We start from the raw sequence: 23346 nt of genomic DNA on the forward strand, positions 1-23346 counted from the left end.
ATCCCACTCCTGGGCATATACCCAGAGGGAATCTTAATTCAAAAAGACACATGCACCCCAGTGTTCACAGCAACCCTATTTACAATAGCCAAGACATGGAAACAACCTAAATGTCCATCAATAGATGACTGGATAAAGAAGTTGTGGTATATTTATACAATGGAATACTACTCAGCCATAAAAAAGAATAAAATAATGCCATTTACAGCAACATGGATGGACCTGGAGATTGTCATTCTAAGTGAAGTAAGTCAGAAAGAAAGAAAAAGAAAAATACCATATGATATCACTTATATGTGGATCTTAAAAAAGACAAATGAACTTATTTACAAAACAGAAACAAACTCACAGACATGGAAAATAAACTTATGGTTTACCAGGAGCAGGAAGGGGGTAGGAAGGGGTAAATTGGGAGTTCAAGATTTGCAGATGCTAACTAATATATATAAAATAAACAAGTTTCTTCTGTACAGCACAGGGAACTATATTCAGTATCTTTTAATAAACTATAATGAAAAATAAGAAAAGGAATATATGTATGTATATGCAGGACTGAAACATGCTGTACACCACAAATTGACACAAAATTGTAAACTGACTCTACTTCAATAAAAATATATATATTTTCTGCAAAAAAAAAAAGCCTTTTTCGTTTCAGTACTTTTCAGATGTCATCACAGTGTCCTCTAGTTTACATTATTTCTCATAATTCTGCTGTAATTCATTTTCTTTGTTCCTATGTAATGTCTTTTTAAAAATATTTCCTGGTATTCTTTGAGCTTCGTAGATTTGTGTTCTAGTGTTAGTATCCATTATTTATCTGCCCTATTTTCTCTATTTCTTCTGGGATTCCAATTATGTTATGTGTTGGACCAATAGATCTTTCCCCAGTTTTGGTATGGTCTGTTCCTTTTTGTCACGCCTACCCCCACGTTGTGCTTCATGTGGCTTATTTTTATTGCCCTACCTTCATGTACTCTTTCTCTGGCCGTGTCAAGTATACCGATGAGCCTGTTGAAGGTATTACTCCTCTCTTTACTGTGTTCTTCATTTCTTCATTTGATTCTCACAGTCCCAGCTCTCTGCTCAAATGATCCACCTCATTTGCCTCCTGTGCCTTTCTCAGTAGGGCCTTTAACATACTCCTCACAGTTGTTTAAAACTATCAGGTGGTCTGAGGCTAGTTCTGGATTGCTTTGTCTCCTGGTGGGAAGTACTGATTTTTCTTGCACTTTTGTATGCCTTGTAAATTTTACTTTTGCCAAAAGTAGGATAGTAGAAACAGAGGTAAACAGATTTAATTCCTGGAAATGGTCATGCCTGGTCCTCCTGGTAAGCCTTTAGTGTAGGTTTTCATTAATATAGTTAAAAACTGGACTAGGTTTCAGGTTGCTGCTTGCGATGATTACCCTAAGCTCACCACAGCCTTCAAAACTCACTAGTGATTCCTTAGAGTGAGGGCTCGCTTTCCCTAGGGTTTACCTCAATGTTTGGATAAACTTCAACATTTAAATTTTCCCTTTGGAATATGCCTCAGAGACAGTCCAGCTAAACTATTTTTGTTCACTCGTTCCTTCATTCACCACTGCTTGAGTGCTTACCACTTCCTATGTGCCAGTCACTGTACTAAATGCTGGAACATGTGACTCCTTTAATGCTCTACAATCCTGTCATTATTTTGTACATCTCTATGTCCTCTCTTGCCTTCAACAGCCTTGCAACTTCTGTGTGCCCAGTAAATATCTACTGTCCCTTTAATGCTATCACCATCTCCACAAGTGATCCATCACCATGCAATCATCACCCTCTATACTCTTTACCTTGTTTCCATATTTAAATATCCTATACTCCCCAGTAAACTGTGTCTGCAGGCAAGAACGGTGCCTAACTAGTATCTGTGACATGTATTAGGTTTGAGACCACTGATTTGGAACCAACCTCTACGGCAGATTGGCAGGACTTAATAAAGTCGAGGGGGGGTGTGTATAGAAGGGTAGGGAGAAAAGACCTGCCCCTCCACGAGCCTTCCCTGTGTTGCTTGCTCACCCTTTTGCTTCAAGTGTTGATTTTTTTATGCTGATTCTCCAGACTGATAGGACAAGTTTAGATGGAAAATTAATGGCTCTGTCATCCTGCATGCATGCTCACCTTCTGCAAATCCAACTGCGTTCTCAGTTGTGGTCACAGTTAGGCTGACCTAGCCACATAGCTGCACATTCCACAGAGCTGTCTTAATAAGGGGCTGATGCTTTTAAGAGTGGCTTTGGCAAAAGGGAAACTTACACAGAAGAGTCCAACTGTATATAACTCAATTACAAAAAAGGACTGACTTTATTTCTTACACGTTTTGCACAAGTGGGAGAAAGGCTGAAAGCGATTACATAACACGGTGAACAGCTGACAAAAAAAGAGCCTGGCACACAAATGTAGGGCTTTCCCCATGTATTAGCTTGGGTTGCCACAACAGAATAGCACAGACTGAGTGACTTAGACAAAGAAATTCATCTCTTACAGTTCTGAGGCTGAAAGTCTGAGATCAGGGTGCCACAAGGTTGGGTACTGGTGAGGGCTAGTTTCTTGCCTTGCAGACAGCCACCTTCTTGCTGCGTCCTTACATGGCAGAGAGAACGAGAGAGTGCAATCTCTCTGGTGTCCCTTCTTTTAAAGACACGGATCCTATCATGAGAGCCCCACCCTCATAACCTCATCTATCCCAAATTATCTCCCGGGGGCCTCAATTCCAAAAGCCATCACATTGAGGGTTAGGGTTTTAACGTATCGATTTTGGGACAACACATTTAGTCCATGACATCTCCACCAATCACTTATTGCACACCAGTGTTCTTACATGAAAATACCAATGTTTATTCATATAAATATAGACAAATTTATTTTCAAATGAAACAATAATTTCTCCCTGCTCTGAAGTTCTTCATTCTTCAGTTCATGCTGGGTTTTCTCCCCATCAGCTTATCTCAGGCTTGTTGTATTTTTCACACCATGAAGATTATGTATCTTCACATCCATGGAGGCAGTATGGTAATGACCCTGCTGTTCCACACAATTACGTGTTATCTTTCCCCAAGTCTTCTTTATTCTCACCCACAAGTTTCTGTCAGCTGAAGCACTCTAGTTTGTGAGGAAATCCCTTCCGTGATACTTCTAGTTCTAAGGAACAAACTCAAAACTATTAATGTGGCCTTAAATCAGGTTCAAAGTCCCATCCAGAAAAATGGATTTATAATTCACTTTGTCGTATGTGACCAATAAAATAAAATTACATTGGAAATAAAGTATCAGTAACTTTTATCAAATGAAGAATGCACTTCATTAAAAATGGCTGATCCAATCAACTAAGCTTGCTACGTTGAAACTAGGATAAAGCCACTGCCTCAGTTGATTTCAAGTCATCAGGTCAAAAGTCACCAATGACTTTTGCTCTTTGGCTTCCAAAGTGGGACATGTAATCAAACTGTCCCGTTTTTACTCAATTTATGTACAGACAAATGCCTTTCCCCCCATGCCTCTCTCTCCACTACTTTGCTAGCCTCCCTCTTTGCTTTTACACATTGAAAACAATCTTAAGCTTTTTCTTCGGAATGTGTATTCTGATGCCGAATGAGGGATGAGCTCCGACTGTATGCCTTCCCACATTTACTGCATTCATAGGGCTTCTCTGAAGAATGACTTCTCTGATGCCGAATGAGATCTGAGCCACTGCTAAATGCCTTCCCACATTCGTTACACTCATAGGGTTTCTCTCCAGTATGACTTCTTTCATGGAGAATAAGGGACGTGCGTTGACTAAAGGCCTTCCCACACGTTTTGCACGTATATGGTTTCTCTCCAGTGTGAATTCTTTCATGTTGGGCAAGGTGTGCACTCTGACTGAAGGCCTTCCCACACTGATCACATTCATAGGGTCTATCTTCAGTATGAATTCTCTTATGTCGAGTAAGAGATATTCGATGACTGAAGGCTTTCCCACATTCCTCACACTGATAGGGTTTTTCTCCAGTATGAATTCTCTGATGTTCAATAAGAAATGACTGGCGGCCAAAAACTTTACTGCATTTATTGCATTTGAAAGGTTTCTCTTCAGAATGAATGTTCTGATGTATTTTAAGGTTGGCAGTTCCAGAAAACATCTTCCCACATTCCTTACATTCAAACAGTTTCTCTTTCTTTGCATGAACTTTCTGGTGTTGAACAAGGGAGGAATGCCGACTGCAGACCTTCTCACATTTATTGCATCTGTACAGCTTCTCTCTACTGTGAATTCTGAGATGCAGAATAAGGGTTGAAAGCCGCCTGAAGACCTCCTCACATTTATCACATCTGTAGGGTTTCTCTGAAGCGTGAATTCTCTGATGGAGCATAATGGATGAAACCCTGTTAAAGGATTTCCCGCATTTTCTGCATCTATAAGGATTCTCTAAACGGCGGCTTCTCTGCTGTAGACTCTGACTTAAGGCGTTCTCACTTTCATGAGTTTTCTCTCCAGTATGAATTCTTTTATGCATAACAAGGACTGGTTTCTTATTGAACCCTCTCCCACACTTACTACATTTATGTATTTTCCTCCCATTATGAATTTTCTTATGAAGTAAAAAAGATGACCTTCGAATGAAGGCTTTCCCACATTTTCCGCACTGGTGGACATTTTCAGCAAAGTGACTTTTCTGACGTATACTGATAGGTGGACACTGACTCGAGGCTTTCCCACAGTCAAAGATTTCCTTTTCATCATGAGTTTTTCCATGTAGACTAAGCGTTGCTCTCTGAGTGAAGCTTTCCCCACATCTGCCACATTCATAGCTTTTCCTTCCATCGTGAATCTTCTGGTGAAGAATGAGGGATGAGATCTGTCTGAATGCTTTTCTACAACTACTGCACTCATAAGGCTTCTCTCCAGCATGAGAGTTCTGATGAAGCTGAAGAGAGAAGCTCTGACTGAAGGATTTCCCACAGTCATTACACTTTAAAGATTTCTTTCCTGAATGCACTTTCTTGGGTTTTATTAGGACTGAATTTTTCTTGCAGCCTCTCTTTCCTGTGGGAATTTTCTGTGGTGCAGAAACTGGTTTCTGATAGATGCTTTGCCCAGATTTGTTGCTTTGACTTGGAGGTAACTTCTTGGTCTCACATTTAGACCCTGAGTCTGAAAGACATCAAGAAATTCAATGTTTGTTTTCCTTTGCTAGAAAAGTGGAGCTTCCATGCAATCTTTCTCAATCATAATGACAACGATGATGATCAGAAGAGTAACTTTTTAGTGTTGTGTTATGGTTTTAACATAGTAAGGGCTTTATAGAAATACTTCACAACTGAAATTCAGGAAAGCTTGCAATTTGAAATGAATGAATGAAGTTTTACTTATAGAACAAATTTTTACCATATATGACATTAAACTCCACAGACTGTTCATTAGATCATACAGCTTTATTATATGAAGCATCCAGAAAAGGCAGAAGGTAAACTACAGGCAGAAAGCAAATTAGTGGTTGCCCAGGGCTGGAGGTGGGCACGAGGGATCTTATTGAGGTGATAAAAATATTCTAAAACTAGATTACAGTAATGGTGGCACAACTTGGTAAACTTATCAAACACTACTGAATTATACATTTAAAATGGGTGAATTTTACAATATGTAAACTATGTCTCAATAAAGTTGTACATTTTAAAAATACATTCATAAAATCAAATCTTTAAAACAAACTGGACTTCTGGTTTCTGACTCCCCATGTAAAATTTTGGAAGTCACCATTTTGTCCTAACAAGTAAAAAGCTAAACATATGGTAAAACCAACAACTTCTCTTGAATCCATCAGAAAGGGGAGGACACAGGGCAAACCACTTCCTCCAAGACTTGAGAGGAAGGTGAAGAATACAGGGAGTCACAGCTTATCAGAGTAGAGAGTCACAAGGAAAACCACCATGGGAATCTGCTCTGGGGTAGGAAAACCTGAACTGGGATTAACAAATTGTCAGAGGCTCACTACCAACAAGTCTGAGAGTTAAAGACTCAAGAGGCACCTAGTTATGAGGGGCCCAAACAGCACTGCGAGATTTACCTTTAGGAGCTCGATCAGATTCTCACCTTAAATACAGGGGAAAAAGAATAATTCTGAAATATACCAATCTGTCCCTCTTAACAAGGCCTGCCCTCAGGGGCCACTAGGTAGCCACAGCCTACCAGGCTGAGGTTATATCTGAGCCTAATTGACCTGGGGAGGGAAATACCCAACTCCAACTGGCTTTAGACAGCCTGTACCACCTAAGAGGGGAGGAGAAAACTGAGCATCACTTGTGATATTCACAGTCCAGAGGAACAGGCTCACTAAAAGACTTAAAATCTAATCACAGGACTATAGAATGCTTCTGCACGACTCCACCTCACTATCACATTACTAAAGGCCTATTCACAGCAGTTCCTTTTAAATGGTACGTCATGGCCGGCTATCAAGAAACAAAATTACAAGACACACCAAAAGGCAAAAAACACAACCTGAAGAGTCAGAGCAAGCATCAAAACCAGACTCAAGTATGATAGGGATGTCTGCATTATCAGACCAGAAATTTTAAACAAATGTGATTAATATGCTAAAAGCTCTAATGGAGGAAGCATATAGTGTATAAGAACAGATGGGCAATGTAAGCAGAAAGATGGAAATTCTAAGGAAGAACCAAAATGAAATGTTAAGAGATTAAAAACAGTTTAACAGAAATAATGCCTTTGACGAGCTTTTTGGTAGATCTGACACAGCTGAGGAAAGATTCTATACACTAAAAGATTTATCAATAAAATACTCAAAATCTGGAAAGCAAATAAACGTAACAGCCAAAGGCTGAGGGACAACTACAAGAGACACATGTGTAATGGAACATACGTGCAATGGGAATACCAGAAGAAGGAGGAGGAAAAAGAGAAAAAACATTTGAAGGAATAATAACTGAGAATTTCACCAAATTAATGTCAGACACCGAATCACTGATCCAAGACACTTGAAGAAGACCAAGCAGGATAAACGTTAGGAGACCTGTAACTAGGCGTACCATTTTTAAATTGCAGGAAGTCAAAGAAAAAAATCCTGAAAGAAGCCAGGAGGAAAAAGAGACCCCATCTATAGTGGAACAAAGGTAAGATTTACATTCAACTTCTCAAAAACAATGCAAGCGAGAAGAGAGTGGAACGAAATATTTAAAGTGTTGAGAGAAAGAAACCACCAACCTAGAATTCTGTACCCTGTGAAAATTCCCTTCAAAAGTTAAAGAAAAATATAAAGTCTTTTTCAGATAAAGAAATACTGTGGGAATGTGTTCCCAGTACACCTGCTTTGCAAGAAATGTTAAAAGAAGTCCTTTGGAGAGAAGGAAAATAATGTAAGTCAGAAACTCGGATGTACACAGAGAAAGGAGAAGCACTGAAGAAGGAAACGAATGAAGGCACAAAAATCCTTCCATTTTCTTACTCTTTATTGATATAACAGATAACACTTTATTCAAAATAATAATAGCAACAGTGTATGTGAATAGGTATGCTTATATAATTATCTTATGTTTATGTTAATGTGTACTTATACACAAGTGAAATAAATGACAACACTGATACAAGGGGCAAGAGGGAGGAATTAGCATTATTGTTATAAGGTACTCACACTACCTATGAAATGCTATGGTGTTATTTAAACGTGGACATGGATTAACTGTAAATGTATATTGTAAACTCTAGGGCAACCACTAAAAGAAGTTTAAAAAGTGAAAAAAAAAGTGTAACTGATATGCTAAGAAAAGATAGAAAATAGAATTACGTGAACATTCATTTAAAAATCACAAAAGGCAGAAAAAGAATGGAAGACAAAAACAGGAACAAAAAGTAAAGGTAACAAATAAAAAACAGTAATAAATATGGTAGATGTTAATTCAGTAATATCAATTATCACTTTGAATGTCAATGGTCTAAAGGTAGAGACTGTAGAGATTGGATCAAAAAAAAAAAATGACCCAACTGGATGTTGTCTATAAGAAACCCATTTTAGATGTAAAGGCACATATAGATTAAAAGTAAATGGATGGAGAAAAACAGACCACGCTGACACTAATCAAAAGAAAACAGGAGTAGCTATATTAACTCCCAGCTGGCTTAAAAACATGGAGAGTAATTATGGATAAAGAGGGGCATTATAATGATAAACAGGGCAATTCTTCAGGAAAACATAACAATTCATAACATGTATGTACCTAACAACAGAGCATCAAACTACATGAGACAAAAACCAATAGAAATGCAAGGAGGAAGAGATGAATCCACTATTATAGATGGAGACTTCAACACCCTCCTCCCACAAGAAATAGACAGACCTAGCAGGCAGAAAATCAGTAAAGACACAGTGGTTATGCCATCATTCAACTGGATATAACTGACATCTATAGACTATTTCACCCAACAGCAGAATTAACATTATTCTCAAGCTTACATGGAACATTCACCAAGACAGACCACATTCACCAAGATAGGCCACAGAACACACCTTAATAAATTTAAAAGAATAGAAACCATACACTGTCTGCTCTCAAACCACGATGAAATTAAACCAGAAATCATGAACAAAAAGATCACTGGAAAATCCTCAAATACTTGGAGATTAAGCAGCACACTTTAAATAACACATGGGTCAAAGAAGACATCTCAAGAAAAATTTTTAAATATTTTGAACTAAATGAAAATGGGAGCACAAGTTACAAAAAATGTGTGAGATGCAGTGAGTAGGTCTTAGAGGGAAACTTATAGCATTGAATGCATATATTAGAAAAGAACAAAGATCTAAAGTCAATAATCTAAGTTTCCCACTTAGGAAACTAGAGAAAAAAGAGCAAATTAAATCCAAAGTAAGCAGAAAAAAAGAATAAGAATTAGAGCAAATCTTTGAAATTGAAAACAGGAAATCAATAAAGAAATACAATAAAATCAAAAGCTGGTTCTTCAAAAATTAATAAAATTGTTAAGTTTCTAGCTAGGTTACCTAATAGAGAGAAGACACAAATTGCTAATATTGGAAATCAAAGAGGGCATATCACTACAGATCTCATCAAGTATAATAATGGAAAACTGAACAACTTTATGCCTACAAATCTGATAACCTAGATGAAACTGATCAATTCCTTAAATGACACAATTTTCCAAAACTCACACAAGAAGAGTAAGATGATCTGAATAGGCATATATTTATTTTAAACTCTTGATCAGTAATTAACAACCTTCTAAAGAAAAAAGCATCAGGCCCATACGGGTTCACTAGTGAATCCTACCAAACATTTAAGGAAGAAATCATACCAATTCTCCATAATCTCTTTCAAAGGACTGCAGCAGAGGGAATACTAATGCACTGTATGAGGCCATCATTACCTTAAAACCAAAACCAGACACATCACAAGAAAAAACTACAGACCAATATTCCTGATGAAAATTGATGCAAAAATCCTAAACAAATTCTAGTGAACCAAATTCAACAGCACATTAAAAGGATCGTAAACATGAGCCAGTGGGATTTATACCTGGAGTGCAAGGATAGTTCAATATGGGTAAATGGATGTAATATATAACATTAACAAATTAAAGGCCCATAAAAACACATGTTCATCTCAACTGATGCAGAAAAAGCTTTTGACAAAATTCAATACCCCTTCATGATAAAAACACTAAACAAACTAGGAAGAGAAGGAACTACTTTGATTTTACTACCAAAAACTTTTTGAATCAATAAAAGAATTTGGTAAAGCAGCAGGATACAAAATCAACACTCAAAAATCAGTTGTCTTTCTATACACTAACAATGACCACTCTGCAAAGGAAATTGAGAAAACAATCCCATTTACTATAACATCAAAAAGGATATATTTAGGAATAGGTTTAACCAAAGTGATAAGAGTTGTACAATGAAAACTATAAACATTGCTAAAAGAAGTCAAAGATACAAATAAATGGAAAGACATTTTCTGCTTGTGGATTGGAAGGCTTAAAATTGTAAAAATGTCCATACAATGTTATCTACAGATTCAGTGCAGTTCCTCTCAAAATCCCAGTAACAATTTTTGCAGAAATAGAAAAAAGTCCTAAAATTCATGTGGACTCTCAAGGGATACTGAATAGCCAAAACAATATTGAAAGAGAGGAACAAAGTAGGAGGTCCTCACACTTCCTGATTTCAAAACACACCACAAAGCAGCAGTAATTAAGATGGTGTGGTAGTGGCATAAAGACATAAAGATACACAGACCAGCGGAAAAGAATAGAGAACCCAGAAATAAACCCTTGCATATCTGGTCAAATGATTTGCAGCAAGGGTACCAACCCTGAAAGTACAGTTCCGTTCATGAATGACATTGGGAAAACTGGGTATGTACATGCAAAAGAATAAACCTGGACCCTTACCTTATGACATATACAAAAACTAACTTAAAATGGATTAAAGACCTAAGTGTAAGATGTAAAACTATTAAACTCCTAGAAGAAAACATAAGGGAAAAGCTTCAGGACATTGAATTTGGCACTGATTTCTTGAATATGGCACCAAAAGCATAGGAAAGAAAAAAAAATACACAAATCAGACTACATCAAACTTAACTTTTGCATGTCAAAGAAAACAACAGTGAAAAGGCAACCTATGGATACTGCAAATCATGTATCTGATAAGGGGTTAATATGCAGAATATATAAAGAACTAAAACTTAAAAACAGAAGACAAACAACCCTACTAAAAAATGGGAAAGGATTTGAATAGACATTTCACCAAGAAAGATAGATAAATGGCCTATAAACATGTAAAAAGATGTTCAACATCACTAATTATTAGGGAAATGCAAACTGAACCCACAGTATCACCTCACACCATAAAGATGGCCACTGTCAGAAAAACAGAAAATAACCAATGCTGGGCTGGCAAGAATGACAAGTTGGAACCCTTGCGTACTGTTGGTGGAAATGAAAAATGGTGCAGCCACTGTGGAAAATGGTATGGAGGTTCCTCAGAAAATTAAAAACCGAACTACCATATGCTCTAGCAATCCTACTGCTGGGTATATAGCCAAAGAAATTGAAATCACGATCTCGAAGAGATATCTATGCCCCCATGTTCACTGCAGCATGATTCACAGTAGCCAAGAGGTGGAAGCAACCCTGATATCCACTGAGAGATGAATGGATAAAGAATATGTGGCACATACGTACAATGGAATATTATGTAGCCTTTAAAGAGAAAAAATCCTGTCATATACTACAACACGGATGAACCCTGAGTACACAATGCTAAGAAAAAAAGGCCAGTCACAAAAAGTCAAATGCTGTAAAATTCCATTTGTGTAAGTATCCATAGTAGTCAATATCATACCAAGGGCTGAATGAAGGGGTGGGAATGTATACTACTTAGTGGGTATAGAGTTTCAGTATTGCAAAATGTAAAAGTTCTAGAGATATCTTCACAACAATGTAGATATACGTAATGTATATTTTTAAATGGTTAATTTAATGTTATGTGTTTTTTTTTTTACCACAACTGAAAAACCGTAACTTGACCAGCTGAAGAAGAATCTATTAGAAAACTGAATGAGTTATTGACAAATAGTCAAACTAAAGTTATGGAAAAGTCTTTTTTAAGGAATGAAGTTTGAACATTATCATCAGAAATGCTATATTTAGAGAGGTCAGAATACACATTCTCTGAAGGGAAACATGAAAGCCAAGGCAGGGGACTTGATAGGTGGGGATAAGGCTATTAAAAGCTGAGCTTGAGACCAGAAACCTGGGTTCAAATCCAGCTGTACTGCCACTTCCAAACTGGGTGACTTCGGGCAAATCTCTGAACCTCTCTGGTCCTCAGTTTCCTCATCTATAAAATAGGAATAATAATAGTACCTACCTTATAGGGTTGTTGGGAGGAAACTGTACTTAGAAGAATGTCTGATACCTAGTAAGGGGCTTATTAAATGTTGGTTATTCTCCCTCTGGGGGCTCACACTGACGAGACTTGAGTTCTCTACACAGGCCTCGGGACTCAGAGGTGGAGAAAGTCGCTCTCAACTATTATCTTAAAGATGTTGCCCTCTCATGGTGGAGGGAACGCTCGCACAGAATGTCAGCTTCTAAGCCCTGGTTCTCTGTCACTCACCCGAGCCCCAGCGTCTTTTCACTGGCTCCACCATCCAGGGCGCTTTCCCTTTCTCCAGTAAGGCGATCACATTTGGCCTCCGAAAGGAAAGTCCTGCACACAGGGAGACACTGGACTGAGTATGATGTGGGCACCACAGCTTTAGTATCAACAGAAATGGGGGGTTATCAGCACAAAAGGAGCACGGAGGATGTGAAGGGCAGATGGAGAATAAGGATGAAAGGTCAGTCACAGCCAGCAGAGCTGTTCATTTCTAACTCTACAAAGCCAACAGTTTTCCTGAAAAGTTGGACCAGAAACTCCTGAAGCTGGCTATTCAGCTACTGCCTTTCCACTCCGAAGCCCACCACTCTCTGACCTGTTTTGCGGTGCACAGTATTGGGCCCTGCAACCCACACTTCTACACCAGCCGCTCGCTGGCAGTGTCCACCAGTAGAGGCACTGGTGGTTTCAATTTCTGCTTTCCTTTTTTTCCCTGCACTCCCAGAACTAGCCTCATCTCGCCTCCTCAGGAGGATAAACAAACCAGGCACGGCGCCTCTCGCCTTCAGAAGTCTGAGTCCCTTCCTCGATGTCCTAAAAACTCCAAACTCTTCCCTCTGTCCCCCCAGCCCGAGGATGGTGGCCATAACCATCTCTGTGTTATCTCAGTGTCCGACACTCACCTTTTAACAATAAGTCAATTCTTTATATTCTTGCTCGTAAGACAACCTGGGCGTCCTCAAAAGGTTACATGTATGGTTACTATATGACCGGCACATACCACTCCTAGGTATATACCCAAGAGAAATGAAAATGTGTGTCCACGTAAAGATTTGTACTTGAACAAATCAGATTCATTACAGCAGCAGATTCATAATAGCCACACAGTGGAAACAGCCCAAAGTGCCCATCAACTGGTGAATGGACAAACAAAATGTGGTCTGTTATCTGACCACATGCTACAATGTAGATGAACACCAAAAATATCACAGAGTGAAAGACGCCAGACACAAAAGACCACACAGTCATGATTCTCTCTCTATGTAAGGCCAAGAATAGGCAAATTCAGAGAGACAGAAAGTGGATTCGTGTTTGCCTAATCTGCGGGGATCAGTGGGCAGGGGGAAATGAAAGGTGATTTCTAGTTAATAGGTGTGGGGTTTGGAGGTAATTAAATGTTCTAAAATTGACTGTAGTGATTGGGTGCACAGCTCTGTGAATATACTAAAAGCCAATGAATTACATATTTTATACAGGTGAACTATATAATATGAGAATTATACTTCAATAAGACTATTAAAAAGCAAAACAGATGTGGAGTGGCTTGTGCTCCTGACTAGACTGACTCATGTCTGTCAACGGGCCAGCTGTGCACTATGGGAGGAGAGCCTTACCGAGAGAAACCAGGTTCTGGTAGTTTTCCAACATGACATCTTCATACAGATCCTTCTGAATGGGGCTCAGCCACTCCCACTCCTCCTGGGAGAAGTAGATGGCCAAATCCCCAAATGTCACTGGTGCCTGAAATGGAAAATCACATGGCCTTTCACCGTGGGTTTGTGCTTCCACGCGGCTGGAGAAAACGTGGCCTTGCCCAGATGGGAGGTGTACAGTGCCAGGACTCTACTAAGGAAACATTTGCAGGTCTCAGGCCAAAAGGGGCAGGTGTATTAAATAAAACACAAGGTAATATATCTGTTATTAAAGATTGTGTTGCATAAAAAATGTATCAACTTGGATTTACTGGGCACTGACAAAGACAAGGCATTTTCCTAAGTACCATGCACATACTGGCTCATGCTAGCCAGTGACTGGGGCACTGCTGAGAGGATCACAGCAACGTGACAGATGAGGAAACTGAGGCCCAGAGGGGCGAGGTGACCTGCTGAAGGTCTCACAGCTTGTAAGTGGAGGAGCTGAGGTTCAATCTGGGCAGTCTGGCTACTGATTCATGTCCCTAACCTCATGTGAGTGCGTTACACACGGCAAAACGTTATTTGCAGCGAGGAGGGTACAGCTCAGTGGTAGAGTGCATTCCTAGCATACATGAGGTCCTGGGTTCAATCCTCAGTACCTCCATCAAGGAGAAAAAATTTTTTTAAATAAATAAATAAGTAAACCTAATTAACCTCCCCCTAAAAAAGGTTATTTGCAGATGAAATCAAGGTTATTAATCAGTTGACCATAAAACAGGGAGAGGAGCCTGGATTATCTGGGTGGGCCAAAGTCATCACAGGAGCCCGCAAGAGCGAAGAATTTTCTCTAGCTGGTGGAAGAGGAGAGCAGAAAGGGAAGCTGAGGAGATCTGAGGCATGAGTGGGGTCTGACCTGTTGTTGCTGGTTTGAAGATGGAAGAAGCAGGCCACATGGAAAGTGGGAGAAGGAACTAAATTTTGTCAATAACGAATGAATCCAGAAGAGGACTCTGAGCCTCAGTGGAGACCACAGCCAGCTGACGCCTTGATTTCAGCCTTGTGAGACCCAATGTAGAGGATCCAGCTAAGTCATGCTGTGCCTGACCTCCAACCCACCAACTGTGTGATAACCACAATGTGTGCTGTTCTGGATGGCCAAGTTAACAACAATGTGTGCTGTTTTGGATGGCCAAGTTTGTGGTAATGTGTTATAGCAGCAATAGGGAACAAATACACGTAACTTAGAGGGCAGACATGTTGATTACGAGAAATCTTATTATACCTGGCTTACTTGATCATCAAAACTGATGAAACATGATTACAAGAGGTTGACTCCCTGGCCCGGCTCCAACTAACTCAACCTGTATACAGGGTTACGAGGAGTCTCAGAGTTAGAGAGGCATCCTCCTTGTGAATATGGGTTGTACCAGCGAAAGCAAAGCAACACGAAGAGATTAACTCTGCAGCGCACAACCAGTCCTCCTCTGCCCTAGCAGGTCACACCTGGGCACACACAGCCTCCTCGAGAAGTCACGGTGGCTCTGCTCTTCCCCCTGGGGAGGCCGTGTCTCCCAGGGCAGGCAGAGGCCCTGGAGATGTTGGATGCACAGGCAGATGATCATGCGCATGCTGAGGGTGAAGCCGGGGGCTGGCGGGGGGCTGGGGGCTGGCGGGGGCTGCGGCTCCCAGGAGCCCTTCTCAGGCTCCCGCCCCCTGCGGTGACAGGAAGACACAGGGAGTAGGTCTCAGCTGGGTCTCTGTGCGGCAGAATGTTCCCATGCATAGAAAGCAGATGGTTTCTTACAGGATGGAACTTTCCCAAAGAGGAATCTCTACTTACCTTGGACTTGGGTTTCCCACGTGCAGCAGGCATCCTTTCCTTCTGCAGAGGGGCGGAGTGCTGAGATGGTGGGGCTGGGAGAGAAGTCATGAGGCTGACTGGGCCTTGTGGGTGGTCCCAGAGACTCTAGGATAAGACTCCCCAGGCCCCACACCCCGGTCACACACACATGCATATGGAAGGAGGCCAGAACATCTGAAGCATTCCTGCCCTTCTCAGGATCACGGAGGGGCCAAAGCCAACGTTCTCCGCTCCTAAGATCACAGGAGGCGCCGGATCAGGAGGCAAGTGAGACGTGCGGACACCCGCTCTTCCCCCTGACAAGTGTTTGCTGAGTGCCTACCAGGCGCCAGACACTGCCCCAGGCAATGGGGAGAGCAAAGTCAGAGCACAGAAGTATGGCTCCCATGCACCTTACATCCCAGTAGGGAAGACAGGGCCACACAAGAGCACAGGGTTAGCTGAGATCACAGCCCTGTAGGAAGAAAGGACCTGAGCAGGGCGGGGAGTGAGGGATGCTTGGGAAAGGCCTCTCAGAGGAGGCAACACTGAGGTGTGAATGTAGTGCCAGTGTGAGCTACTTGGGCACTGGGAGAAGAGCATTCTGGGTAGAAGCACAATAGATGCAAGGGCCCTGCGGCAGACACACGTTTAGCATGTGGAGGGAGGCGAGAAGGTAGGTCCGCTGAAAGAGAGTGAGTGAGGTGGGGAGTGGTGGGTGAGGAGGTGGCTGAGGTCAGGAGGGGCCAGGTCATGAAGAGGTGACAGGCAGCTCGGATTTCATTCTAAGTGTGATAAGGTATCACTGCAGGGGGTGCAGGGGTGGGTGTAGCTGAGCAAAGGAGTGATGGAGTGATGTGGCTGCCTTAACATTTAATAAATTTTTTTTGGTGACTATGTGGCAAATAAACTGGGTGTGTGTCCCAGACCACAGAGCTAGGCATTAACCCTCCTCTACTGTGCAGAGATGTTAGTCAGAAGCCCTCAGAGGCCAAGAGGCAGAGCTGGAGCTGGCTTGCCCTGGGTCCCACAACTCCGTTGTGCACACCTCTCCAGCTGCGTGCTCAGTGACATCGCTTTGATAGCTTACAGTGGGCCCTGGTGGGATTATTTACACCGCGGAAATTGGCAGATGCTACAAATTATCCAGCACACCGCTGTCGCAGGGTCAAATACAGAGAGAATTCAGGTGTCCAAGACTCTGTCACACACAGTAGTGGAGGGTTAATGCCTAGCTCTGTGGTCTGGGACACACCCCAGAGCAGCTGCCCATGACACAAAATCCTGAAATCTTCTGTTTCAAAACATCCATGCCACTTTTGCATCCTGCATCATGATAAACCTGAGTTAATCTATAAATCATGTTTTAAGTTATTTACCAGACAAGTACATTGCTTGGCTCTTCTGAGTCCTCAAGTAAAACGGACTGCTCCAGGAACCGGCACCGTGTCCGGCCTGGGTTTTCTCATAGCTGTTTGTGCTCAGTCACACCCCCCAAACTGAAGCAGCACGATTCCTGTCCACAAAATACTTTTCTCCAAGGAACTCAGCATAGCTGGGGAGAAAAGAAGAGCAGTTTGATATTAGATATTTCTGGATTCAAAGCTTGCCTCCACCAATTACTGGCTGTGGGAGAGCTACACAGAGCCTCAGTTTGCTCATCTGTACAATGGGGTAAACAAAACCTACCTCACTCTTGGCTGTTTAGTTTACACAAGACACCTTCAGCAATGGGCACATGGTTATCTCTTGCCTTTCTTTTCCTTTTAAAGTCAGTATACACCAAGTGTCGCCAGGGAAGCCTGACACCCCCTAAGAGGGTTGCAGTAAGAATTCTCACACAGTGCTAGTTGGAGAAACTGGCAATTTGGCAGTATCTCTAAGACTGAAGGTGCACAGAGCCTTTAACCCAGCAACCTCATTTCTAGTATTTGTCTTCAGACATCCCTGCATGTGTGTAAAATGACAGGGTCTGTAGGAAGAGGCAGCACAGCCCTTCAGTGAAGCGTGTCCGTCTGCAGTCAGGCTGTCTGCGTTCAGCTTCCACCTCTGCCAGCCCCTACCTGTGTGACCGCAGACCCGCTCCCTGTCCTCCCTGGACCTCAGCTTCTTCAACTGTCAGCTTCTGCAACCAGCCACAGGGCTGCTGTGAAAGTTAAATAAATGAAAACATGCAACACACTTAGAGCGCTGCCAGTGCCCTACAAATGTCAGTTTTTAAAATTATCATTATTATTCCCACCAAGAGACTGGAAACAGCTGCTTATCAATAGGAAAGTGGCTGAGTGACTATGACATGCACATACAAGACACCATGTAGCCCTTAAAAGGAACAAGGCAGCAATACACCAGTGGTTCTTTGCTGGGGGCAGTTATGCCCTCACAGGACACGTGCAATGTCTGGGAACATTTGTGGTTGTCCCAGCTTGGCATGGGCTGGGGAGAAGCTGGTGCCCCTGCGTGGAGGCCAGGGATGCTTTAAACATCTTACAATGCACAGGACAGCACTCAGAGCAAAGAATGATTTGGCCCAAAATGTCAACTGTGCTGAGGCTGACAAATCTGCTCTACATGTACTGTGTGAAATGATCTCCAAGACAGAGTGTAATAAGGGAAAAAAAGGTATAGAGAAAATGCTCAGAAAAAACAGAACACACAATACGAATGCATGAGTTTGAAAAGGCACACACAAGTTCTCAAAGGGAAACAAAAGAAATTGGTAGCAGTGGTTGTCCCAGAGGAAGGGAACTAGGTCACTAGGGTTGGGAAAGGAAACTAAAACTCACTTTTCCCTATCTATGCTTTGGCATTCTGTATCGTGCATGTATAATTACCTCCTCAAAACACCACCACCACAAATAAAACAAAGAGGCTGGATCCCACACCACCTTAGGGCAGGGATGTAAACCTGGCCGGTCTTATGAGTCCCAGACCATCAGTTGGGAGAGGGCTTTGCAATTTAGCACAAAGCTAAATCCTTGCTCCTAAGGTGAGAATGGCTAGACTGTGGATGAGAACAAGCTTCAGAGAGTAACTGGACAGTGGCCATGCCTCCCCTCACGGCACATCCCTGCAATACGGTGGGACTGTGCTGGGTGTTGAGCTGGATGTGGGTCCTGACATCCCTGAAAGCCAGCCATTACACACCCACCCAAGCTCACTGTTTCTGTTCAGCCAGAATTTCTTTTTGCTGTACACTTGTCTAGTAGTTTAAGATCACTCCTACCCTGAACCTGCCAGCCCTAGAAGCCAGAGATACAGGAAGGTACTTTCTCCAAACACCCAGCTGTAACAGAAAACACAGAATTTGCATGTGAATGTCAGCCTTGCCATTTCTCTGCTGTGCATGGGGACAGATTTGATTTCCTCACTTGCAGGATGGGGCTAGGAATGCCTCTAATGCAGGGAAGCCAAGCTGCTGGGACTACATTTGATAAGATATTGAAAGCACCAGTCACTGTTACCCTCCTCCCCTCTCCTCTCCACCAAATTAATTTCTTTCATTCCTAGAAGCCCCAGAGGAACCCACAAACTCTCACCCTGTTTGTACACCAGAATCTCTTGGGAGCTTTTTAATAAATACTGATAACTGGGCTCCATGCCAGAACAATTAAGTCAGAATCTCTGAAGACTGAGCCCAGGCATGTTTTATTTTTATCTTTTAAGGTTTCCAAGGTGATGGTAATGCAAAACCATAGTTTAGAACTCCTGCCCCAGTCTCTGGCTGTAGCCCAGACCTCAGTGCTGGGGAGGAGAAAAGTCTCTGATAAGCTCAAAGCCAAACTCTCACATTCCCTGATCAAATGAGTCCAAGGAGTCATTGATGGTGGCCATTTCTGGCTTTGGAGCTGACTGAGACGCCCACGGGAAGCCTGGGTGTTGATTCTGAAAACAGCACCCACTGTCACCCTGCAATCCCTTCACCCTGCTTTACTTTCCAAAATACTTATTGCCACCTGTTATCAATTTAATTTCATCTCTAGTAAATGCAAGCTCCAAATGAGCTGGAGCAGAGTCCATCTTGACTAGCAAGGTGTGGGGCTCATGCTCCTGCCCTCCTAGGACCCTGACTAGAAAATTCTAAGTCTAAGCTCAACCTGGATTTCAGGGTTATTTTATCTCTTGGCCTGAAACTTTTCCTTTGGGGCCCCACCTTTTGCTTTTCTTTCTGTGGATTTTATTATCTGGGTGTGGAATCCTTGGGGTTATTAGGTTAATAGTAGAGCAATTATCATTTATACATCACTTACTTGCGTCACGCACTGTTTCACTTAACGTTCACCACAAATCTAAGACCGGTACCACTATTATCCCCGTCTTGCAGGTGAAACCGAGAGGCAGCAATTTCAGTGACCTCTCCCAAAGTCACACAACTAGCAAGTGATGGAACCAGAAGCCCCAGAGTCCCACCAAACTACCCTGGCTAGGAAGGAAACACAGCCATATGCAGCCGCAGGTCCCAGAGACCAGGGTGGCCCCTGCCCTCCCTCCGCACGCACGCTGATGCAGAAACACACGCAGGAGCGGCTGGGCTGCTGGGGCACCGCTTCTCAGCTGGGGGAGGTCAGCCCCTCAGCTTTGAGGACCGACGCCCAACCGCAAGTCCAGAAACGTAAAATCCCCCAGCATTCACCTACTTCGGCACAGGGAGCAGGGAAAACCGCCACCGGCACCACAGCAAACGCCCGCACCCACACAGGCCCCGGGGGTGCCGAGCACTGCACGGGGCGGCTCACCTTTGCTACTTCGCGTAGTTCTCCCAACGCTGAGGCGGGCGCGGTTCCCACCCTGTTCCACCGAGGGCGCAAGCCTCCCGCAGCCGCACACGGAACCCCTCTCCCGGAGCCTGCACACCCTCACGGCCGCTCAGTCCTGCCCCCGGGGCCCCCCTCCCACAGTTACAGGGAGACACACCAGGACAGCAGTCACGCACACTCACTCCAACAGCACAGACCCGCGGAGCCACGCTCACGTACGCGCCCCGGCGCCCCGCCCCCCGGCGCAGGCCCTGCCCTCCCGCAGACGCCGCACACCCCGCGGGCGAGGGCGGTCGCGGCCCTGAGGCACGCTCCCGTCAGCACACGGCGGGCTCCGCCTCACACACGCAGAGGCGCCGACACGCGCCCTCCGCTCGAGCACACGACGCCGCCACACGCGTCACTCGCTCACACATACGGAGTCCTTCCCCTCACGCTCAGTCACCACACAGCAAGACACGGCCCCGCGGACATACACATACACCCCGTCCCACACTCACTCCGTCCTCCCGTGTCGCGCCTCGGCGGCGCCCACCCGAACGACGCGCAGGACGCGCAGAACCCGCGCACTCCCCTCCGCCGCCCGGGAGGGGCGCACCCTGGCCCCGCCCCCGGCCCCGCCCCCTCACGCGTGGGACACGTCGGCGGCCACGGCCCCGCCCCAAGGGCGTCCCCGAGAGCACGAGGCCCCGCCCCTAAACAAAGCCACGCGGCCCAGAGGCGCTCACGCTAACCTCTCTCGGGACCAGTCCACAGGCACCAGCCTGAGGCCCCGCCCCCTCACACGCAGCGGCGTACGCAGGCACGCTCGTGGGCGACGCCGTCGCGCGACAGCCCGAGCCCCGCCCCTGTGCCAACCCACGCAGCACGCAGGGCCGCGCGCACGCGCAGGGCCCGCTGTGCGCTTCCTGGGGCTCTACGCATCACTGTCCTAATGAAATCACGTAGTCGTATTCGGGCGCTAAAGCCCTTCCTTGAGCCGTTCAATCAAATCCAACCTCTCCAGCTCGCCGCCATCCTCGGCAACCACACTTTCCGGTCTGGGGCCTTATCGCCCCAACACCCTCCCCTTTGCCCTCCGCGTTCAGACGGAGCTGGAGCGGGGCTCACCCGCGGACCGTAACTCGCGCGTTCGCGCTGCGAGCTCTAGCTGCAACTCCCAGAGGCCTCGGGGTCGTGCTGCGGTTCCAGGAGGAACCCGGAAAGGGAGGTTGAGGGGTCCGGGCTGAAAGAAAATTATCCGGGAGAGGGGCGGAGGGGTGTCCCTCCAGGCTGGGAGCAGGATCTCGCTCGCGCCTTCACTGAACAGCCCCAGAGTCCTTTGCGCGGCGCCTTCTCGGGGTCCCAGACTACATCTCCCAGGAGACCCCGCGGCCGGCTTCCGCCCGTGTGCGCGGCGGCCGCGCGGCTGGCGGGGACGCGGGCGCCCTTCTGTGGCGGCGTGTGGGATGACCGCGAGTGTGTGAGAGGAGACGCGAGGTGTGACCCCGCCCCTGTCGTCCGGGTCCGGAGTGTGACTGCATTCGTGCATGTGGGGCCCAGATTGTGTTATCGTGTGTATGTGTGAGGATGAGCCATTGTTCGTGAACGTGTGACTGTGTGTGTGTGGGTTGGGGCCCACAGATAGTGGGTATAGAAGCTACCGTGTCTGGAAGTGTGTGCTTCTGTATGTATGAGTGTGGCCTGGTTTTTGTGGTTGTGTAGGTGCGTGTGGAAAGCTGCTGTTTGTGACCTTGTGTGTAGAGATCCAGTTCTGCGTTTTTATAGGTGTGTGTACATGTAATTCTGATTCCAATTCCAGTGTGCGGATTTTTGCCTCCACCATCAAGCAATTTTCTGACAGTAGCTGGGTGTCAATTATGTCCCTAAGGGTGTCCTCCCATCAGACACCAATCACAAGTCCAGGTATCCCCTGCACTTCTGACTGACCCATTATAGGCTGGAGGTTCCAGTGCCCCTTCCTCATGTTAGAGCAGGCAGACAGCTAGATATGAGCAGAGAAGGGGAGGCATGGGCCAAATGGCTCAAAACCATACATCTTGTGATCAACAGGGGTCTCTGGAAAGAGAAAAGAAGGAATCTCTGGACTGATAATAAATCACATTTGAGGGTAACAAGTGTCCTGGAGGCAGGCAAGGAAAAGTGGGGAAAGGCAGGAACCTCCAGTGTCCAAATGTAACCTTTTCCTCATAAAGCTCTCATTACAATAAAATTAGCCTTGCAGATTAGAAGCACCCATCATGCGCTGATGCCATGACATTTCTGATCCAGACTAAATAAGGAGGAAGATCCCTCCTCCCCTCGGGAAGGTGGGACTGGGATGAATATCAGGGAATACTACCCCAAACCCTTCCCTCCCCAATGAATATTCTGCCCATTTATTTTTACACTCTATGCAACCAACTTGCCAAAGAAACTCAGTGCAGCTGCTTACCTGAGCCTGCCTGCTCTCCCATGGAGAGTCCTGTCACTTAATAAATCCTCACTCTACTTTCTTGATCTCCATGTCTCATCTCTGAATTCTTTCTGAGACAAGAACCTAATCACTGGCTTCACTGGGGTTTGATTAATTTGCGAGAACAGCTCACAAAACTCAGAGAAATTTTTTACTTACCCCCCGGTTTTTATAAAAGGATATAACTCAGGAATGACCAGATGGAAGAGAAACAGAGGGCAAGATATGTGGGAAGGGGTACAGTGCTCCCATGCTTGCCACTGTTCCAGAACTGCCATGTGTTCACCAATCCGGAAGCTCTCCGAATTCCATCCTTCTGAGTTTTTATGGTGGCTTCATTACTTAGGCATGATTGCTTAAACCAGGACTTTAGTGACTGAACTCAGCCTCCAGCACCTCTCCCCTCCCCAGAGTTCTGGGGATGGAACTGAAAGGTCTGACTCCTGAATTACTTGGTTGGTTCCCCTGGCAACCAGCCCCATACTAGTCATCTCCTTAACATAACAAAAGATACCTTGTCTGGCTCTTCACAAAGGAAATTCCAAGAGTTTGGGGAGCTCTGTGCCAGGAGCTGGTGAAGAACAAATACATATTTCTCATCATGTATCACAACATCACAGTATGTGCGGGTGGGTCCCAGTGCTTGCGGTTATGTTGATATGACCCTATGAGTGAGAGAGTTTCTGGGACTGGGTATCAAGAGTGAATGTGTGAGATTAACAAACTTAATAAT

General features: G+C 44.4%; 1 protein-coding gene across 17 annotated transcripts; it reads right to left on the minus strand.

Moving 5' to 3' along the window:
- Window positions 1-2308: 2308 nt before the first annotated feature.
- Window positions 2309-21469, minus strand: ZNF667 (zinc finger protein 667). Of its 17 annotated transcripts, none has more exons than XM_032487527.1 (7): window positions 21269-21469; window positions 17465-17547; window positions 16781-16956; window positions 15402-15655; window positions 13541-13667; window positions 12165-12257; window positions 2309-5161 (listed from the first exon to the last, which is right to left on the minus strand). In XM_032487527.1, exons 4-7 carry the CDS (start codon window positions 15489-15491, stop codon window positions 3582-3584), a joined length of 1890 nt encoding a protein of 629 aa, XP_032343418.1. In that variant the 5' UTR covers window positions 15492-15655; window positions 16781-16956; window positions 17465-17547; window positions 21269-21469; the 3' UTR covers window positions 2309-3581. The 17 variants fall into 17 exon arrangements, with proteins under 17 accessions (XP_032343418.1, XP_032343419.1, XP_032343417.1 ...); XM_032487528.1 differs by lacking the exon at window positions 21269-21469 and adding an exon at window positions 20893-21247; XM_032487526.1 differs by lacking the exon at window positions 21269-21469 and adding an exon at window positions 20659-20754.
- Between the last annotated feature and the right edge of the window lie 1877 nt (window positions 21470-23346).

The sequence above is a fragment of the Camelus ferus genome, chromosome 9 (assembly GCF_009834535.1).
Source record: "Camelus ferus isolate YT-003-E chromosome 9, BCGSAC_Cfer_1.0, whole genome shotgun sequence".
Classification (NCBI taxonomy): Eukaryota; Metazoa; Chordata; class Mammalia; order Artiodactyla; family Camelidae; genus Camelus; species Camelus ferus.

Excerpts from the sequence above, each read along its gene's own strand:
- ZNF667 (XM_032487531.1), bottom strand. The coding sequence starts at position 15,491 with ATGACTTCTCTCCCAGCCCCACCATCTCAGCACTCCGCCCCTCTGCAG. Across the intron at positions 12,258-13,540 it reads CCAGAACCTGGTTTCTCTCG|GACTTTCCTTTCGGAGGCCA; the intron begins GTAAGGCTCTCC and ends CCCTGTGTGCAG. Across the intron at positions 5,162-12,164 it reads GAAAAGACGCTGGGGCTCGG|ACTCAGGGTCTAAATGTGAG; the intron begins GTGAGTGACAGA and ends GATGTCTTTCAG.